The 22,305-nt window shown below is 39.9% G+C and overlaps 1 protein-coding gene across 7 annotated transcripts in view; it reads left to right on the forward strand.

The window, feature by feature from the left end:
• The first annotated feature begins 5,822 nt into the window (after positions 1-5,822).
• LOC137521026 (uncharacterized) overlaps positions 5,823-22,305 on the forward strand; it is a 299,753-nt gene continuing 283,270 nt past the window's right edge. For all 7 annotated transcript variants that reach the window (XM_068239741.1, XM_068239745.1, XM_068239743.1 and 4 more), the window contains exons 1-2: positions 5,823-5,914; positions 7,351-7,394. In XM_068239741.1, coding sequence (XP_068095842.1) covers positions 5,866-5,914; positions 7,351-7,394 — 93 coding nt within the window. In that variant the 5' untranslated portion in view covers positions 5,823-5,865. The remainder of the gene's footprint in view (positions 5,915-7,350; positions 7,395-22,305) is intronic.

A 22,305-nucleotide genomic window follows, 5' to 3' on the forward strand; every position in this document is an offset into this window, starting at 1 on the left:
ATTACCTTCTGCTGCCACTCTGCCACCAGCTATTACGTCAAACAATATCTATATCTGTGTAATTTGCTGTGAAAACAAAACAAAAAAAATTAAAAAAAAAAAAGGTTTAATTTTTATGAGGTGCCCGGGTTGAAAACTGTGTTGTCCCAGTTGTGTATTGGACACGATGTGGGCTGCACGACCGCTGTCTGGGACCTCCTGTTGCGTTTATTTACAGCCCTGGTATCAACGCTAGGTACCAGGGCTATTATGTCACGCTGCCTACCTACCTGCTGCCACACTCACACTACTCTCCTCCATTCCTCCTGCTGCTGCTGCTGTCTGTCTGTGTTTCCCACTGCCAAGGGTACACAGATTTTACCTTCTGCTGCCACTCTGCCACCAGCGATTACGTCCAACAATAGCTACTCTCATTACTCCTCCATTCCTCCTGCTGCTGCTGTCTGTCTGTGTTTCCCACTGCCAAGGGTACACAGAATTACCTTCTGCTGCCACTCTGCCACCAGCTATTACGTCCAACAATAGCTACTCTCATTACTCCTCCATTCCTCCTGCTGCTGCTGCTGTCTGTCTGTGTTTCCCACTGCCAGGGTACACAGAATTACCTTCTGCTGCCACTCTGCCACCAGCTATTACGTCAAACAATAGCTACTCTCATTACTCCTCCATTCCTCCTGCTGCTGCTGCTGCTGCTGACTGTCTGTGTTTCCCACTGCCAGGGTACACAGAATTACCTTCTGCTGCCACTCTGCCACCAGCTATTACGTCAAACAATAGCTATATCTGTGTAATTTGCTGTGAAAACAAAACAAAAAAACCATTAAAAAAAAAAAAGGTTTAATTTTTCTGAGGTGCCCGGGTTGAAAACTGTGTTGTCCCAGTTGTGTATTGGACACGATGTGGGCTGCACGACCACTGTCTGGGACCTCCTGTTGTGTTTATTTACAGCCCTGGTATCACCGCTAGGTACCAGGGCTATTATGTCACGCTGCCTACCTACCTGACTGCCTGCTGCCACACACTCATCCTCCTCCTCCTGCTGCTGAATTTACCTCCTGCTGTCTGTGTGTTTCCACTGCCAGGGAGCACATACAATGGCGCTTCCACCATGCGCCACCAGCTATTTGTTACGCTCAAAAATAGCTGCATTTCTTTAAAGGGAAGGTTCAGGGAGGGGGTTAAAAAAATAAAAATAAATTTCCACTTACCTGGGGCTTCCTCCAGCCCGTGGCAGGCAGGAGGTGCCCTCGCCGCCGCTCCGCAGGCTCCCGGTGGTCTCCGGTGCCCGACCCGACCTGGCCAGGCCGGCTGCCAGGTCGGGCTCTTCTGCGCTCCATTTCCTGGCACTTCTGCGTCCCACGCCGGCGCGCTGACGTCATCGGACATCCGCCGGGCTGTACTGCGCATGCGCAGAACTACTGCGTTTAATTTTTCTGAGGTGCCCAGGTTGAAAACTGTGTTGTCCCAGTTGTGTATTGGACATGATGTGGGCTTCACGACCGCTGTCTGGAACCTCATGCTGTGTATTTACGGCCTGGTACCACCGCTAGGTACCACACAGCCTATTATGTCTCGCTGCCTGCCTCATTGACTGCCTCCTGCCACACAATCATCCTCCTTCTCCTGCTGCTGCTGCTGAATTTACCTCCTGCTGTTGTTATGTTTCTACTGCCAGGGAGCACATACAATGGCGCTTCCAACATGTGTGCGCCACCAGCTATTTATTACGCTAAAAAATAGCTGCATTTCTTTAAAAAAATATATATAAAAGAGAAATAAGTGAAGAAGAAGAAGACGATATAGAAGAAGAAGAAGATATAGAAAAAGAAGAAGAAGAAGGAGAAGAAGAAGAAGATATAGAAAAAGAAGAAGACGAAATAGAAAAATAATAATAAGAAGAGGATATAGAAAAAGAAGATATAGAAAAAGAAGATATAGAAGAAGAAGATGAAGAAGAAGAAGATGAAGAAAATGAAGATGAAGAAGATGAAGAAGATGAAGAAGAAGAAGAAGAAGATGATGATGAAGAAGATGATGAAGAAGATGAAGAAGATGAAGAAGATGAAGAAGAAGAAGAAGAAGATGAAGATGATGATGAAGAAGAAGAAGAAGAAGAAGAAGATGAAGAAGAACAAGATGATGATGATGAAGAAGAAGAAGATATAGAAGAAGAAGAAGATATAGAAGAAGAAGAAGATATAGAAGAAGAAGATATAGAAGAAGAAGAAAATGAAGAAGAAGAAGATATAGAAGAATAAGAAGAAGAAGATATAGAAGAAGAAGAAGATATAGAAGACAAAGAAGAAGAAGAAGTATATACACTACTGAACAGAATTTTGGACACAACTTCTCTTCTCTTTCCACCTTTTTTTTAAAGGAACATCCCCACATAATCACTTGCTGTTGTTACTTGGAAAAACAGATGTTTCTTGCAACATTCACCCTCAAAACAAGTGTTGGAAGCTATTTAAGGCCAATTCGAATAGTCAGCTCGAATAATGAGCTTGAATACCGACTCGAATAGTGAGCTCGAAGTCCGAGGTCGAATCGAATAGTAAAAAATATTCGACTCGAATATTCGACCGAATTCGAATAATTTACTATTCGAATTCGACCAAACTCGAATAATAAAAAGGGGTATCCGAGCATCACTGATAGGAACGCCACTAAAAACTGCAAAATGCACACAAACTGATGTTACCACTAGGTACAGGCAAATCTTAAACTAATTAGTAAATTATGTGCCAACATGCCCCTAATTTCCATGAGAATAGAGATTTTTGGTAAAATGAATGCAAATTAGCGTGTAATTTACCGCATGCAGCAATTCTTGAATAAATTTACCTCATAAGGTAAAACATGACTAAAACCTACCAGAATTACCAAATGTCATTCCCTCACGAGGTAAATTACTGTACATGAGGTAATTTGTTTGAAAACCCTAAGGCCCGGTTCACATTAGAAAATAGGAGCCAAACGGATCTGGTGAGCGGATCCGGTCTCCGCTTCACCGGATCTGGATGGCTCTGTGCACATTGGCAAACGGATTGTGAAAAAAACTCACCGATGGATCGGATCAGTTTTCACTCCTTTTGCCAACAAATGCATACCTAATGGCAGCGGCAGACCTAACAGAATTGAGGCCAATATGTTTTAGATGCCCTATTAATTTGGTAGACCCTATTTGGTAGATCATATTGATTATAAAAAGAATCCTTCAGTGTTGTTAGGGCTTAATGCAGAAAAAGCCTTTGATAGGCTAGATTGGACTTTTTCATTACAAACATTAAATTGTATGGGTTTCTCAGGGGAAGCAGGTAGTTTTGGTGCACAGCGTTCAGCGATGAAACTAGGCGTTGCAATAGCAGTAATGCTATAGTGCACGGGCACATAAGGGTAATTTGGGGTTCTGGCGAATAGTATTTAATGACACCGGGGATTTGAGCAGTCATTTGGCTCATCTGCTCCTAGCTCACCAGAGGAGTACTAATACGTACGATTCTAAGGTGCCTTTCTGTAGACTGTAGACTTTTTCCACGCACCGCACCCCAAAGGGGGGAGGAAGGGGGGATACGTGTGTGGAGTGTTACACACAGAGAAATGCAATAGTGCTATCAGAATACAGTGAAATAATAATGCACTGGAGTGGTACTGTGCATGCAACTTAATGTAGCAACAGCTGTAGTGTGCACACAGCTCTGGGTGTCTTTGGGCTGTGGAGTATCACATAAAAAAGACAAACACTTTAGGAGGTACTAAAGCGGGGCATATGCTCCAAACAACAAAAACACCTGTTTTAGAAAAATATCAAAAACCTTTATTAATTATCAGAATAGAGTACACAATAAAAAATCACACATTAAAACAGAAAAGCAGCCCACTGGCTGTCAACACACCGCCCATTCATACCACAATTGCACACAACCTTTCAATCCTGGCCCTCTGTCTGGTGGTATTGATAATAATAATAATGATTCCCATATAGAGACTCATGCATGAGCTAGTTCAAAAAAGGGGACTCCAACAATGGTTCCTTGAGTGAAAAGTCTGCTCAACAGCGGTAATCCGTAGATATCAGGAAGAATCCAGCAAAGCCCAGCAAAGCGTAACAGACTTATGTGTGGATGGGAGAGTCACAGGGCAAAGAGTTCCCTTCCAATATTTGTATTTAAGCAAGCAAAAAGAGCACAAGCAGAGGACAACGGTAAGCTGCAAGATTGGAAGAAAAAAAAAAGCACAGCACAGCCCATTAAACGTGAGCAGGAGCAACAACCACTGCAAGCTGCCAATGTGAGGCGTTAAGCGTGGACATAGCATGTACCCCCAAATAAGGCAATGCATACAGTACCCAATGCGTGGTATCAATCAACTCCAGTCCTTATGTGCAGTGAAGGACATTCCGGATAGAAGCAGCTCCATATTGTGACAGGCAACAGGTTTGTACCGTCATTTTCCAAATTGCTTACGTGTACTAGGTCTCCGATCCCATTCCACAGTTGAAAAACGTGCTGGGGAAAGCAGAGTCCAGCCTGAGGCAGGGTGGTCAGGTGGCGCAAGGTGGCACAAGCTGGCAGGTGCGAACAGTCTCAGGACGCTAAGCCACGCTGTCCTGACATGTTTCACCGGACTTCCGGCTTTCTCAAAGGGGGGCGTGGCACAGATATGTCACACATCCACACATCCATCTGAAATACTCCAGCCCACCAATCGGCGCCCATAGCGCCCGCCCCACACGGCCCAATCCCCGGAGGGGGAGGGAGAGAGGAGGACCACTTCATCCACTTGTGAGCCGGGGGGCGGGCGCAGCAGCCGCCGACAGGCGCGGCCACACAAACAGCATTCCTGGGCAGCGGACGCACACACACTCCCACAGCCACACCTCCACAAAGGAGGGGGCGAGATGTCAGACAGAGGATGTGGGACTAAGAAGCCCAGCCAGCCTCATCTAAGGAGCGGTAAGAGCGTCCAAACGCCCAGAGCCGCGCATACTATATAAAATACATGAGTATGATCATAAATCAAATAAAGCTGATGCCTACAATATAATTCAAAAGCGAATGATGAAGAGTAGAATCACAGTCAATGCGTGTTGGAGAACTGATTCATAAAGAGCAGTCTCCATTAACGCTAAAAATAAGGAATCACTATTCCTCTAATTCATCTCAAAAGCTCCACATAACTGAATGTAGAGTATCACATAAAAAAACCTATCTGCAGCAAGTCTGACCCGGCTCTCACTAACAGTCAGCAGCCAGAAGAGAATTAATCCAATATGGCCACCGCAACTGCTTTTTGATCGAACACGCCAAATGTTTGCTGTCCGCCGCGAATGCAAACAGCGGACGTTTGCAGAATACCTCTATTAGATGCACCAATAAAAGGACAATGCATTTCAATGGACCTGCCTGCTTCCTCAGGTCACTACCAGACAGTATCTGAGCTTTGTATCTTTGTTTCAGAGTGAAACTGACACTTCACACTTTGGCCGGCCAGATCCTGAATTGGACAACTTCAGGTTCTAGCCGTAACATATACACTATACTGATTTTCTGTTGTTATGCCAATAGAACAGTTAATTCCAGCATTCTAAGCCAACACACTGGGGGACATTTACCTTGTGTACACAAGGATGATTAAGACTCATTTGGCTTAGGTCACAAAGAGGAACAAAGTAGCAGATGTGCACTGTTTTCTGAAGCACAGCCAATATTTATTTTAATTATTAAAGACTTGAAATTACTGGCATGATAAATCTTTCAAATGATTGTCTTTGTGCCATATGCTTATGACGTCAGCATCTTTAATAGTATAAAAATCAAACCTGGGTGTCATCAGTATCTACATCGAGACCAAACAACCTGTACTATGAAGTTCTTCATTTTCTTCATGCTGGTCGGCCTCGGCCATTGTCTAGGTAAGAAATTACTTCTTATGATGGTGGATCAGTGAATAAAACATAAACATAAAAATGGCGTCACATTAAAAAGATACGCTTATCGCTATTTATTGTTAGCACTGCATAATAATGGCGCACAGGAAAAAAAAGAAGAAAAACGGCACACAGTAACATTGCTTATCAATAACGCCGTTCATATGCCAAACAGTAGAGGTTATTGCGCACAGTAACATTATTTATCAATATCTAACCTACATAAGCCAAACTGCAGACGTTATTTAATTGCAAAACGGTGAATGGATTTAATGTAACACTGTCAAGGCTAGGGTTAGGCACCACCAGGGGATATTTAGGGTTAGGCACTACCATGGAGGTCTTAGGGTTAGGCACCACCAGGGAGGTGGTTAGGGTTAGGCACCACCAGGGGGTCTTAGGGTTAGGCACCACCAGTGGGGTGGTTAGGGTTAGGCACCACCAGGGGGTGTCTAGGGTTAGGCACCACCAGGGGGGTGGTTAGGGTTAGGCACTGTCATGGAAGAGCCGTGAGAAAAGAGAACGCAATTGCAATCGGTTTGCTGCACCGATTGTCGTTGCATTGCCAGATCTAGATTGTATGTCTATGGATACCAGGCAGTCAAGCCTGGGGGTCTCTATTGTCTTCACAGGTGTTAGCAGAGTTCTTTTCATGAGAGCCAAGTTTGCTGTCTGATAAGGCCTGTGTGGTTATGGTTAATTAACTTGTTTTTTTTTAATATATTTTATTGATATTTTGAAGATAAAGAAGGCAATACAATGGCAGATATGCATGTTTACACAAAAGTATTTATGTTGATAACATTTTTCCTTCTCCTCCCCTTCCCCCCCCCCTTTCTTTCCCTCCCCCCGTGCTCAATGCCAATGAAAGATGTTAAAGCGAGAACCGTTAAAACAACTTACATTACAATGCGTTTTATAAGATATATCTTCTTTTTATAACCAAGGTCCTGCAGTGCCCAGTTGTCTCGTATTTTATAAAACATTTCCAAGATGTATTTATCTTAGGTAGATTATGGCTTGTATTTGAGAGCTCCCAGGTTGTCATCTATATCCTCCAAACAATACCAAGTAGTAAAAGTAAAGTTTCCCATCAGTGTATTAATTTCTTCTTGGGTGAAGGTATCCAATATTTAATTTTTCCAGATTTTGAAAAAAGATTTAGTCCTTTTTTTCAGGGATTGCAATGTGTGATTTTTTTCTAGTAGAAAGCTTCACTGTATGCTTTACTGTATGCATCCCACCGTATGCATAACATGCAAAGCAACAGTTCCCTGTGGTGATCCTACTTTGGCATGCTACGCACTGAACCCCCATTGTGAACATAGCCTTACAGTATGAAAACCAGCTTAGTGTGACAAGCATGGTGTCATGCCAATCATGATCTATACTGAATACTCTCCAACATATTATTTTGATAGGTGATGTACCAGGAGCCGTGAAGTGTACTAAGAAGTTGCTTGCGGTAAGAATTTCTGCTTTTTATACAACATATGTAATTGCTGGAGAAAGATGATAGATAGATAGATAGATAGGGAGCTGGGAAAAAAGGGCGCATGCCGCTAGTGGACAAAAAGGGCGCCGCCATTCACTCCCATAATAAATAGCGTTTAATGGGCGCCGAGTAGGAAAAAGGGGCGCCGGAGCTAAATAAAGTTTATAAACGGCGCCAGGAGCTAAATAAAGTTTACAAACGGCGCACGGCGATGTTTAATGATTTATAACTGAACTTGTGGTGATTTACGTTTATAAAATGCACCCGTGCCGAATAACGTTTATGAAAATACTAAACATATTTATCTTATTTAAATAATTAAAACATTATTTAAAGTTTTATCCCTTACTGTTTGTAAAACATTATTATTCACAAAATAAAGCGATCAGTACGTAACGTAAATTGCAAAATATTTTTTGAATCCACAATTAGTAAAACATTATTATCCACATAATAAAGGGGGGTCTTAGGTTTAGGCACCAACAGGGGGGTCTTAGGTTTAGGCACTAATAGGGGGGTCTAGGGGTTAGGGGTAGGTACAGGGAGGGGTACTTAGGCAACAACAGGGGGGGTCTTAGGTTTAGGCACCAACAGGGGGGTCTTAGGTTTAGGCACCAACAGGGGGGTCTTAGGTTTAGGCACCAACAGGGGGGTCTTAGGTTTAGGCACCAACAGGGGGGTCTTAGGTTTAGGCACCAACAGGGGGGTCTTAGGTTTAGGCACCAACAGGGGGGTCTTAGGTTTAGGCACCAACAGGGGGGTCTTAGGTTTAGGTACCAACAGGGGGGTCTTAGGTTTAGGCACCAACAGGGGGGTCTTAGGTTTAGGCACCAACAGGGGGGTCTTAGGTTTAGGCACCAACAGGGGAGTCTAGGGGTTAGGGATAGGTACAGGTAGGGTTCTGTGTAAGAGTAGGCTTAGGTATAGTTTTATTAAAATTTTAGTAATAATTACTAATGTATTACAACACTTATTACGAATGTAGTTATATTTCGATCATCTTTATAAACAATATTTTCAGATTTTATTATAAGAACAAACCATAAATGACGGTTATTCACAATAATATACAATTATAACAATTAAACATATATTATTGTTTTTTTTATAAACGTAATTATAAGTTTAACTTTTGAAACAGGGAAGATTAACGTTTTCACAATTTCCGATTTCATAAACATTATTTAATGATTTATAATTTTGTTAAACATTATTTGTAAACAAAATATAGCACACTATATTTATAAACCCTATTAATGATTAATTATTATTTAGAGTTTACACCCCGCGCCCTTTTTGTCCAGGCGCCCTTTTTGTACGTACGCGATAGATAGATAGATAGATAGATAGATAGATAGAATGAGAATGATACCGTTTAGTCTACAATCTGTTGATAACCAGAGAGGCAGTTCACACATTGGGTTTTTTGTCTAGTCTGTAAACATTTTCATGTTAATAAACTCAGCCGCTGTCTGGATACAGATAGTTGTTATTAAAGGAAACCAGAAGTGAGAGGGATATGGAGACTGACATATTTATTGAAAGGAAACATGAGGTGAACATAAATCACAGAGATAAACAATTGTATTTATCCCCCTGCTCAGAAAAATGTACTTTTTAGTTATCCCACAGTTTTATTTTATATTTAAATCTACTCTTTAAGTTTTCACTTTTTCATTGTCTCTGCTCAATGATAAATCCATCAAAGTATGTCAGAGCTTAAAGAGAACCTGAACTGAAAATAAAAAGTCAAAATAACCATACACAGGTCATACTTACCTCCTGTGTAGTCTCATCCTCAATCTCTTTCTCCTCTCCTGCATTCGGTTTGCCCACTGTGATCAATGGAATTCTCTGTCCTCCATCTTAAAAATGGCCGTTACCCCATAACAGCTTCCTGGTCAGCACACTGTTAAACTGTAATATCTCCCAGTTGAGCCATAGGAAAACATGGACATTACCTTGCACATTCAGTTGTAACTGACAGCTGCTAATATATAACTGACAGCAACTGGTATATTTCAGTTCTGACAAAATATTGTCAGAACTGGAAGGGATCACTGTAAGAAGAAAATGGTGAGCTTCTGAGAGGAACTGACGGTGAGGTAACCATGTAATATTCATTTGCAGCTACATCGTGCGTTTATCTTAAATAATTTTACTCAGTTCAGGTTCCCTTTAAATCTATGAACTACTGCCCCTTTTTATCTATCCCCGTCTCTCTGAAGCCATTTACTGCCAGGAAAGTGTTTATGGCTGTAGTTCCTCTCTAGCTCTCTAGCTCGACCAATCCCGACCCAGACGGAAACTGCTACATGCATATCCGATTTTTAACTCTTTCAGGCAGAGAAAGAAAAAGAGATACAAAGCATAGTTACCGTGGGCAGCACAGTGCCGTAGTGGTTAGCGCTCTCATCTTGCAGAAATGGGTCCCCAGCTTAAATCCCAGCCAGGTCAACATCTACAAGGAGTTTGTATGTTCCCCCCGTGTCTGCATGGGTTTCCTCCAGGCATTCTGGTTTCCTACACCATCCCAGAAATATACAGATAAGTTAATTGGCCTCCTCCTAAATTGGCCCTAGACTATGATACATGCACTACACGATACATACATAGATAATATACTCTGTACAGTGCTGCATAATATGTCGGCACTATATACTGTACAGATATATCACCGACATCTTCAGCAACACTATACAGAGTATATAGTCTTGTCACTTAAATTAAACCCAAGGTGAAAATAAATTAACCATATAATCATATAACCATATAATCAATTGGAACTGTCCACCTACTGATGAAATATAAGTATAAACATTTGCGAAGTAGATTTAATGTTTTATTGTTGCTGCCTATTGGCAGTGTCTCAAGAGTCCCAGAGTGAAAATACATGAACTATTGATGTTTTTTTAAAATATCCCCTGCCCTAAAGAGTTGTTCTGTGCACAACAACAATTTATCTATCTCCTGCCTTCAAAAGTTGGTCTGTGAGGGTTACCGAAAAGGTACCGACAAGAGAGAAGCTGTCACTTGCATGCCTGAAGATTAATGCTTTCAGGCAGTGTTAAATGGGGGATTTTTTTGGTTAAAACAAAAATCTTTGGAGACCATAATGAATCATTTAAAAGATGTGGTTGTTTAACTAAGAATTATTGACTTCCATAAATGTTCAAAAAAAATCAATAACGTTACAAGTCTTTAGTTACAAAATTAGTTACAAAAATATAAACACAAAATGATTGAATTGCTGAGTAATCTGTATGTATATTAAGGCTTATTGTCTTTGTGTGTGTATGTATGTGTAAGTGAGTGTGTGTGTGTGTGTGTGCGTGCGTGCGTGCGTGGCTGAAGAAAGAATGCAAGAATGAATGAAACTTTCTCGCCTGAGCACTTTATAAATGAACTGGGATGGCCCTACAATGTACCACTATACTATCTTCTGATTGGTCTGATTAAATAATGCTATAGTTTCTATTTGTTGACTACTAAATATAACTACTATAGTTTAACTCTTCAGCTTTACTCATTTAAACCAGAGCTGACAATCCTTTGGTATGCCTTGGCCAGAGAGGTAATGAGAAACAGCTGCTTGACCATAGCTTCTCATTGCATTATGGGGGATGGCTAACTCCAGCCTTCACTCACCTAGATAAGGAACAGAACCTTCTGTTGAAATGTAGCAATGATAAAACTCCCACTAAAGTCTTGTCATCCAAACACTTTCAAATGAGAGAATATATTTCAATCTGATTTACCAATACGACATATAGATTAATTGATTGGATCCTTAATCAATTAAACCTCATCAAAATAGATTTCATTCTCCCCCTTGAAAATATTATAATATTTTTATTACATCCATATCTCAAATTCATATCACATTCATGCTAGCTTAAAGAGATTTATCAAAGCTCCCATCTCTTTAGAATACTTGTCCATATTAATCAAATTTACCAATTTTCATAATTTTTCATTCTATGAAAATGTCTTAATTTATGTAAAACATTATATTATATAGAGAAACTTTTGTTTAAACTAATTGCATTTATATGCTTCTCTATGTAATATATAACCTATCCAAACATCCCTTGTGAATGAACTCAAAGAAGAAAAAAACTTTTAACTACTGCCTTGCTGGACTTAACTTAACAGCAAACCTTCTTTGTCCCTCATGTGTAATTGAATCAGTGTGTGTTATCCAGGGCCGTTTTAAGCAACATTGGGGCCCCAGGGCAAAATAAACCTGGGGGGCTCCCCAACATATACCCCGGAACAAAAATCGGCATTAGGGGACCTTTTTTGCAGCTGGTATAGTCAGGGTGTGAAGTCCCAATCGGTCGGAGCTCCACATTCTGGCTATCCCAGCCTGCATGGGGGACAAGGGGTTAAAAAGTTTCAGGAGGGGGACCCCACATAATTAAAAAAAAAAATTCCCACACTCTAAACATAAAAAAAAAATTGGGAAAATAGAAAAAAATGCCAGGGATCTTCATACAGCCATATTGCGGCTGTATAGCGATCCCTGGCCAAAGCGATGTGGCTGCGTATAGACCCCCTGGAAACCCCGTCAGGAAATTTATTGCTCTTTCTTTTGATGCATGTAAAATTACACTACCGTTAGGTTTGCTACTAAAAGTGACATTTACCGCATTTAAAAGTATACTTTTTTCCTTTGAAACTTTAAAATCAATTTTCTCAAAAACTATAAGGTCTTTTTGAAAAATAGTTTTTTCCTCTTATTCCTAATTATCTCCTTAACATATCCTGCAAATTTAGGGTTTCTAGCATTTAAGGAGGATTTGCTATCAACCATTAAAGTCGGCAGGTTTTTAAATGTGTATTTTTTTTCCTTTGAAACTTTAAAATCGATTTTCTCAAAAACTATAAGGCCGATTTGAAATTTTGTTTTTCCTCTTGTAGCCACTGGGGGCCCCTACAAGCTCTGGGGCCCTGGGGCAGCTGCCTCCTCTGCCTCTATGGTAGCGCCGGCCCTGGTGTTATCCCTTTCACTTCTTGTTGTACAGAAAACGTTACATTTGGCAAAAAATGATAGATACTTCTTAAAATTAGACTAATACCCTTGAACTAGACATGCAAGAATGATGACAAATCTAAACTTTAAATTTCATTACTTTTTCATCCATTTTAAAATTATCATAAAACTTTTTGATAAATCAATCATAACAATGTATATAATTTATTGGATCATCTAATAATGTTACAAAATAATCAAATGTATTGCCTTCCAACTACTAATATCATTAAGATGTTATTCATTCATCTTGATGGAATTCATATCACTTATCTATCCCAAATCAATATGAATTAATGTATACCTGTATTTTTTAATTATGTTATATCTCCTTAAAAAGTTTGTATTATTGTTTGGAAATTCATAACATATTCAGTTTGAACTTTCAAACATATCCTAACCAAAAATCTTGTTTCCATTATTAACCAAAATTAAAAATTAAATCATAAAAATGTATCATTTAAGGACATGATACTGATGCAATTTGTATAATAATACCTTCCCATCATCTGATTTACATTGACATAATATGCTATCTATCTAGCCCTTTGTTTTCTGACAAGCTTTATTTTCAAATCAGATTTCAAAGTTTCTTAATGCAACCCATTAATTATAGAATCAATGACTTTTGCACCATCTAAAATTCCTTTCATAATGTTTCAAGCAAACTCTCAAAATAACTTTCCATACAAGATATATTATGGAAACCCTCTCTATCAAAAATATCAATTTCCAAACAGTAATCAAAAATGTACCTTATTTTTTTCAAAAATGATTGGATCTATATGTTATTGGATACAAAAAAAACTTTCCTTAGAGAACATTTTCTTTTGTTCTTATTAATATTTTTTCCTAAAAGTTTCACTTTTTTATGAAAAACATCACATATAACTTAATCCTGTTCTGTAACATAAACGAAACATAAACAATTAAACTTGAAACAGTTCTACTGCGCAGGCGCAGAACTACTGCGCCTGCGCAGTAGAGCCCGGAGGACGTCCGATGACGTCAGCGCGCCGGCGTGGGACGCAGAAGTTCCGGGCCTTGGAGCGCAGAAGAGCCCGACCTGGCAGCCGGCCTGGCCAGGTCGGGTCGGCCACCGGAGACCACCAGGAGCCTGCGGAGCGGCGGCGAGGGCACCTCCTGCCTGCCACGGGCTGGAGGAAGCCCCAGGTAAGTGGAAATTGATTTTTATTTTTTACCCACCCTCCCTGAACCTTCCCTTTAAACTTTTGTTCCACCTTTGAACAAACAAATATAATTTAAACTCATCTGACATTGTCTCAACAATTGCAATCCTTTGATGAGGACACAAATTCTACCATGAACTTTAGTCCATCTAGTTTATCTAATAAACATAAGTTTCATACCCTTAGATTAACCTAATAAAGGTTCAATAAAAAAACTACAATGTCATCTTAAAGCATCCCTCACATCTTATTGTGAGGATAACAAAGTTATATTCTCATAACTTCATAAACCTTGTTCACACATTTAAACAACTCCATAATATCTTGTCTTATGTAAATGTGTAATAGCATGTTAATATGTGTGTGTGCGTTCACATAACATGCTAATCTCATGTGTATATGTGTCATTATTAGTCTACCTGCTGTGTGTGTGCATATTGCAAGTAAACTAAATGATACCTTAGCATTTCTTACATAATAATATCTCAAAAATTATCAATACATCACCTATAAAGACTTTTCTTATGTATCTTGAAATAACCTTTTTAAACTTCCGTGTACTATTGCAGCTTAGATGACTAGAGCTCAGATTACATGACTACAACTGTTCCTGATTAACTCTCCTCTTGCTTAACATGGATACCACTGTCTCCTATACAAACAGATGAAAACATTACCAAAACAACTTCTACTAAAACATTTCTATGTCACCAAAGTCTTACCTTGAAAACTTTCACTAATCTTTTTTAAAATGACCTCATCTTATATACTTGTTACTAACAAATTAACATAACAAGATATTTCCTTTTTACTTTACTTTTTTGACATAGGTCTCTTTCTTGTAATTAAACTTTACTAGCTCAATCAATATTGTACCTCAATTTTCATCAATTTACAGAAAGGAGGGAAAATCACCACCATCTCTGATCTTCTTTACATACTTCTCAGGAAATAAAATGTAATAGTTAAGGAGATAAAATACATGTTTACAATTAATCATAAGGGGAATAAAAATGTTATCACTTAAGCACATATAAAATAAACAAACAATAACTTTTCTCAGAGTTCTCCTTTAACCTGTTGTCCTTTTAGCTTAATTTTTAAACTTCCCTTGAGCTTGAATATTATATTGTGTACAGTCTAAAATATCAGTGCATATATTACTGTACTAATAATCTACAGCAATAATCAAAGTATACAATTTATTTCAGATATCTGATACACCAGCACAATGTCCCCCTGTATACCAATAATTACAACTGGTACATCGGATTTCACACCTTTGACCTGGAAAAAGATATGAAAACATTTGTCACCATTCATCAATTATATTTTCATAAGTTTCCACTTTTCCTCCGGTAAGGAAAAGAGACCCACATGAAAATATATATATAAGTACAAAGATATACTTATTCATGACAAATCACTTATGGGACTGAGCACTAAGCATATCATAACCTGCTCATTAATCAAATTATAATCACTGATCACATGTTAGACTGAACACACATACTGACTCTCAAAATATATTTTACCTTATAAAGTATCACAAATCATCTCAATTCAATAATGCCTTTGATAAACAAGCCTTTTAACTATAGTCATGAGCTACTAAATTTACTTTAAACATTATTCCTTTGAATCCAATTCTTTTATTTGCAAGAATTCAGATTTATTTAGTCAAAATTAAACCAAACCTCACTAAGAATAACCTCCTGACTAAACCTATAACTTAAAAAAAACTCACTTTAACAACTTTTATGAAAACTGATTGTTACAATATCGGTTTGTCTATGGACACAAGCAATCACATCTTACTTATGAATGCTGACTCTTATCATAATATCCCCATCAATTACTTAATACAGAAACAGATATGTCTATCATCAAGCCATGATGACTAACAATCCTATACAGTATTATTATAGGCTCATTTTAATGCATTAAAATTTCTTAATATCAATTATAACATTCATGACTATATTTTATGCTTTTTATCAATACTCAAATGAAAAACAAAATATGACAACTCTTAACTTGAATAAACTTTTTCATAACATATACAGCTTGCAATGCAAATACATTTAAGTGACCTTATGCAATGATTTTATACTACAATTTAAGTTTAAACAAAGGATAGCTGTCACATGAGACATGCTGCTGCATAGAAATCATGTCATTTTGGTAACCAATTCATAAAATATTGGTTTTAAATACCCAGAAACATTTTTATTTTTCCTAGCTTTCAAGGTTTCAGGCTGCATTTCTATTAAACCACTATTACAGATATATTTCCTTTTTATACAAATTGTCACTTATTCATGGTCTATACATTTTCTTTTACACAAGTGGCCAATTAGAATAAATATAAAACCCTTACTTTTCTTATAGAAGCTAGTATGCTAAGTTTGCTTTTATGATCCAATTACATTTTGATTACACTATCAAAAGCTTCCATTTAACACATTTTTTCCCACATTTAGCTTGCAGCTCTGTAAACAAGAATGTCTCCATTTTTAAATAAACACAACCAATGACAAAGTGTGCATCCTGTCTGCCACTAATAAGGCATTTTACATATGAACAAGAATAAAATGTATTTTGCATGCTGTTCATTTTAGCAAAATTTATGTAACTATTTCCCTTATTAACTGACAAATAATAATCTTGACTAACTTTGATAATTTTGGATAACGCAATCTGACTTTAACTTCAAAACTTTTAGCCAATTCAACAGAAAATAAAACATAATCACCTATGCAGATGACTCCTGCTTACACCCACATCTTATGGAGGTCAGTCATTCGCCTCTGGTCTGGTCTGGTCTCCTGGCCCCTCTTCAGCTTCAGATTCAACGCAAAAATAGTTTCACAAGTACACAGCTTTCTCTTACTTCTCCTCTCTTCTCATTCTCCCGTTTTTAAACGATTTTTCTGAGGTAATCAAAAATTGCTGATTTTGCTGAGGTCATCTTTGTGAATCAAAACATTTACGACTGGCTGTTCGCCAATTGTTAGATGGGGGATTTTGTTGGTTAAAACAAAAATCTTTGGAGACCACGATGAATCATTTAAAAGATGTGGTTGTTTAATTAAGCATTATTGACTTCCATAAATGTTCAAAAAGAATCAATAAGGTTACAAGTCTTTAGTTACAAAATTAGTTACAAAAATATAAAAACAAAATGATTGAATTGCTGAGTAATCTGTATGTACAGGATCTTCTCAAAAAATTAGCATATTGTGATAAAGTTAATTATTTTCTGTAATGTACTGATAAACATTAGACTTTCATATATTTTAGATTCATTACACACAACTGAAGTAGTTCAAGCCTTTTATTGTTTTAATATTGATGATTTTGGCATACAGCTCATGAAAACCCCAAATTCCTATCTTAAAAAATTAGCATATTTCATCCGACCAATAAAAGAAAAATGTTTTTAAAACAAAAAAAGTCAACCTTCAAATAATTATGTTCAGTTATGCGCTCAATACTTAGTCGGGAATCCTTTTGCAGAAATGACTGCTTCAATGCTGCGTGGCATGGAGGCAATCAGCCTGTGGCACTGCTCAGGTGTTATGGAGGCCCAAGATGCATCGATAGCGGCCTTAAGCTCATCCAGAGTGTTGGGCCTTGTGTCTCAACTTTCTCTTCACAATATCCCACATATTCATTATGGGGTTCAGGTCAGGAGAGATGGCAGGCCAATTGAGCACAGTAATACCATGGTCAGTAAACCATTTACCAGTGGTTTTGGCACTGGGAGCAGGTGCCAGGTCGTGCTGAAAAATGACATCTTCATCTCCATAAAGCTTTTCAGCAGATAGAAGCATGAAGTGCTCCAAAATCTCCTCATAGCTAGCTGCATTGACCCTGCCCTTGATAAAACACAGTGGACCAACACCAGCAGCTGACATGGCACCCCAGACGATTACTGACTGTGGGTACTTGACACTGGACTTCAGGCATTTTGGCATTTCCCTTTCCCCAGTCTTCCTCCAGACTCTGGCACCTTGATTCCTGAATGCAGAGCTGGGACAAGGTCCTCCAGCACCCAAGGCTAAGACACCAAAGTGCGCCCCTCCATCCCTCCCACCCCAGCTGTCACGCACTGATTGCTATTAGACTAAGAGGGCCACAGGGCCCACAACCTCCCCAACACCTTAATATCTAGTTATCTGGCTTGCAGTCACTGCTACCGTGTTTCCCCGAAAATAAGACACTGTCTTATATTAATTTTTCCTTAAAAATATGTGCTAGGGCTTATTTTCGGGGAGGTCTTATATTTTGTTGTGGTAGCCAGATCCCCCTTTAGTATTTAGCTAGATCACCCCCAGTATATAGCCAGAAATCCCTAGTGTATACCCAGACACCCTCTCACCCCCCAGTATATAGCCAGAAACCCCTAGTATGTAGCCAGTGTATATCGGGACATCCCCCCTTCCCCTCCCCCCACCGCAGACACTAACACCTCTCTCCATGCTAATCAAAGTTAAACAGCAGATCAACTGACTCAGCTTGGACATCCAGTAGAATCTGGATTCAGATGATCACTGTGTTCCTAAGTCTTGAGTGTTGCGCTGCTGCTGCCCCCCCTCCTCCAGCAAATCGGATCCCCCTTTGCTTTGCTGCTGGCCCCCCTCCTCCAGCAAATCGGATCACCCTTTGCTTTGCTGCTGTCCTCCAGCAAATCGGGTTCCCCTCCTGCACCACCGCTGCTGCTACGGTAGTTTACCTCCTTTGCTGCTAGCCCCCCTCCGGCTTACGCTGTACATAATGCAGATCTCCGATCAGCGGGGATAGGCAGCTAAACTTGTACAGTATCAACGCCGCTCTATACAGGAAGTGATCTCTGTTTACTTCCTGTATACGGCAGTGCTGTTACTATACAACTTTAGCTGCCTATCCCCGCTGATCGGAGATCTGCATATTGTACAGCGTAAGCCGGAGGGGGGCTAGCAGCAAAGGAGGTAAACTACCGTAGCAGCGGCGGTGCGGCATCACTGCGGGGGGTTCGGGGGCGGAGCATAGCTGGGCCTTATTTTTGGGGAATGCCTTATATTTCAAGCATGCTTGAAATATAAGACATGTCTTATTTTCAGGGGATGTCTTAATTTAGGGGAAAGACGGTATGTATCCCCTTTTCTTATTTCTTTCTGCTTCAAACACAATTAGGAATGACAGCTGAATGAATTGTGCGCCCCCTCCTACATTGCGCCCTGAGGCTGGAGCCTCTCCAGCCTATGCCTCGGCCCGCCCCTGCCTGAATGACATGTAAAAGTTGCTTTCATCCGAAAAAAGTACTTTGGACCACTGAGCAACAGTCCAGTGCTGCTTCTCTGTAGCCCAGGTCAGGCGCTTCTGCCGCTGTTTCTGGTTCAAAAGTGGGTTCATGCTTCCATCTGCTGAAAAGCTTTATGAAGATGAAGATTTCATTTTTCAGCACGACCTGGCACCTGTTTAAAGTGCCAAAACCACTGGTAAATGGTTTACTGACCATGGCATTACTGTGCTCAATTGGCCTGCCAACTCTCCAGACCTGAACCCCATAGAGAATCTGTTGGATATTGTGAAGAGAAAGTTTAGAGACGCAAGACCCAACACCCTGGATGAGCTTAAAGCCGCTATTGAAGCATCCTGGGCCTCCATAACACCTGAGCAGTGCCACAGGCTGATTGCCACCATGCCACGCTGCATTGAAGCAGTCATTTCTGCAAAAGGATTCCCGACCAAGTGTTGAGTGCATAACTGAACATAATTATTTGAAGGTTGACTTTTTTTGTTTTAACCACTTGATGACCCACCCTTTACCCCCCCTTAAGGACCAGCGCTGTTTTGAGTGATCTGTGCTGGGTGGGCTGTGCAGCCCCCAGCACAGATCAGGTTGCAGGCAGAGAGATCAGATTGCCCCCCTTTTTTCCCCCCTATGGGGATGATGTGCAGGGGGGGTCTGATCTCGCCTGCCTGCCTGGGTGTTGCGGGGGGGGGCACCTCAAAGCCCCCCTCCGCGGCGAAATTCCCCCCTCCCTCTCCTACCTGCTCCCCCCCCCGGCGATCGAGGCTGCACAGGACGCTATCCATCCTGTGCAGCCAGTGACAGGACGTCCCCTGTCACATGGCGGCGATCCCCGGCCGCTGATTGGCCGGGGATCGCCGATCTGCCTTACGGCGCTGCTGCGCAGCAGCGCCGTACAATGTAAACAAAGCGGATTATTTCCGCTTGTGTTTACATTTAGCCTGCGAGCCGCCATCGGCGGCCCGCAGGCTATTCACGGAGCCCCCCGCCGTGATTTGACAGGAAGCAGCCGCTCACGCGAGCGGCTGCTTCCTTAATAATCAGCCTGCAGCTGGCGATGCAGTACTGCGTCGCTGGTCCTGCAGCTGCCACTTTGCCGACGCACGGTATAAGCATGCGGTCGGCAAGTGGTTAAAAACACTTTTCTTTTATTGGTCGGATGAAATATGCTAATTTTTTGAGATAGGAATTTGGGGTTTTCATGAGCTGTATGCCAAAATCATCAATATTAAAACAATAAAAGGCTTGAACTACTTCAGTTGTGTGTATTGAATCTAAAATATATGAAAGTCTAATATTTATCAGTACATTACAGAAAATAATGAACTTTATCACAATATGCTAATTTTTTGAGAATATCCTGTATATTAAGGCTTATTGTCTTTGTGTGTGTTTGTATGTGTAAGTGAATGTGTGTGTGTGAGGCTGAAGAAAGAATGCAAGAATGAATGAAACTTTCCCGCCTGAACACTTTATAAATGAAATGGGATGGACCTACAATGTACCACTATACTATCTTCTGATTGGTCTGATTAAATAATGCTATAGTTTCTATTCGTTGACTACTAAATCTAACTACTATAGTTTAACGCTTCATCTTTACTGGTTTAAACCAGAACTGACAATCCTTTGGTATGCCTTGGCCAGAGAAGTAATGAGAAACAGCTGCTTGACCATAGCTTCTCATTACACTATGAGGGATGGCTAACTCCAGCCTTGACTCACCTAGATAATGAACAGAACCTTCTGTTGAAATGTAGCAATGATAAAACTAACACTAAAGCCTTGTCATCCAAACATTTTCAAATGAGAGAATATATTTCAATCAGATTTACCAATACGACATATAGATTAATTGATTGGATCCTTAATCAATTAAACCTCATCAAAATATATTTCATTCCTCCCTTGAAAATATTATAATATTTTTATTACATCCATATCTCAAATTCATATCACATTCATGCCAGCTTAAAGAGATTTATCAAAGCTCCCATCTCTTTAGAATACTTGTCCATATTAATCAAATTTACCAATTTTCATAATTTTTCATTCTATGAAAAAATCTTAATTTATAATACAGCCTCGTTATTAACTTGTTTGGCATAGTACATACACAAGTTTATCTCATCATATAACCTCTGATATGATTACAATTTAACTGTCCCTCAGAGGGACACACAATCTAATCCCTACCATGGTCATATGTTCATCATAGTCTAGGGCCAATTTTAGGAATGCCAATTAACTTATCTGTATGTTTTTGGGATGTGGGAGGAAACCAGAGAGCCCGGATGAAACGCACCAGGGAGTACATACAAACTCTGTGCAGGTAGTGCCCAGGCTGGTTTTCGAACTGGGAAAAAACAAACACAACAAAACAAAACTATACATATTTTGAATTTCACATTCAATATTTTCTTTTCTTTTTTTTTTTGGGTGCAGAATATTCTAAAACCATATTGTTTAGTTATTTGCACAAACACATGCTGTGTTGTGCATGTATATGACCAATTGATATTTACAGTCCTGTGTGACTGTTTAATTACTGAGAAAAACTGAGAAAAAGTTTTAACTTGTCTTCAATCAGTTGGAAGAAGAATGCACATTATATTAAAGTCATTTAGAATCTATGATAAAAAATCAGCCAGATACTAGCCTAAGGAGAGGGAAGGCTCTCGGTCCTATAAAGCCTTCTCTCTCCTCTCTCGGCCCCACGTTCCAGCGCTGGTTCCCCCATTAGAGATGGCCCAAACCTCCGATTTTAGGTTCGCAAACCTACCATGAAAGTTCGGTTCGCGCGAACTTTCGCGAACCGCAATAGACTTAAATGGAGAGGCGAACTTAGAAATTTAGAAAAAATTATGCTGGCCACAAAAGTGATGGAAAAGATGTTTAAATGGGTCTAATACCTGGAGGGAGACATGGTTGAGTGGAATAGACATCAAAAGTCCCAGAAAAAAAATCTAGATTTGGCACAAAGCAGTGTTTTAAAGGGACTCCGAGCAGTGCAGAAACTATGGAAAGATGCATATCATTTTAAAGCTCTCTTTCTCCTCTTTCCAATGATATATAAACCGCCGCCCTACGCCTCTTAGTTTTCGCTATTTTCGTGATTGAAATTGCCGCGGTCGCGATTTCAATCGCGAAAATAGAAAAAACTAAAAGGCGTAGAGTGACGATTTAGGTGTCGCCAGAAAGAGGAGAAAGAGAGCTTTAAAATGATATCCATCTTTCCATAGTTACATTGTATTACACAGGGCGACTTTTTCCTAAAGTCAGCAGCTCCATTCTGCTGAATAAAGCTGCTGACACTGGGGAAAGTGTCGTCCTGTGTAATACAATGTAACTATGGAA

The sequence above is a fragment of the Hyperolius riggenbachi genome, chromosome 6, assembly GCF_040937935.1.
Source record: "Hyperolius riggenbachi isolate aHypRig1 chromosome 6, aHypRig1.pri, whole genome shotgun sequence".
Lineage (NCBI taxonomy): Eukaryota > Metazoa > Chordata > Amphibia > Anura > Hyperoliidae > Hyperolius > Hyperolius riggenbachi.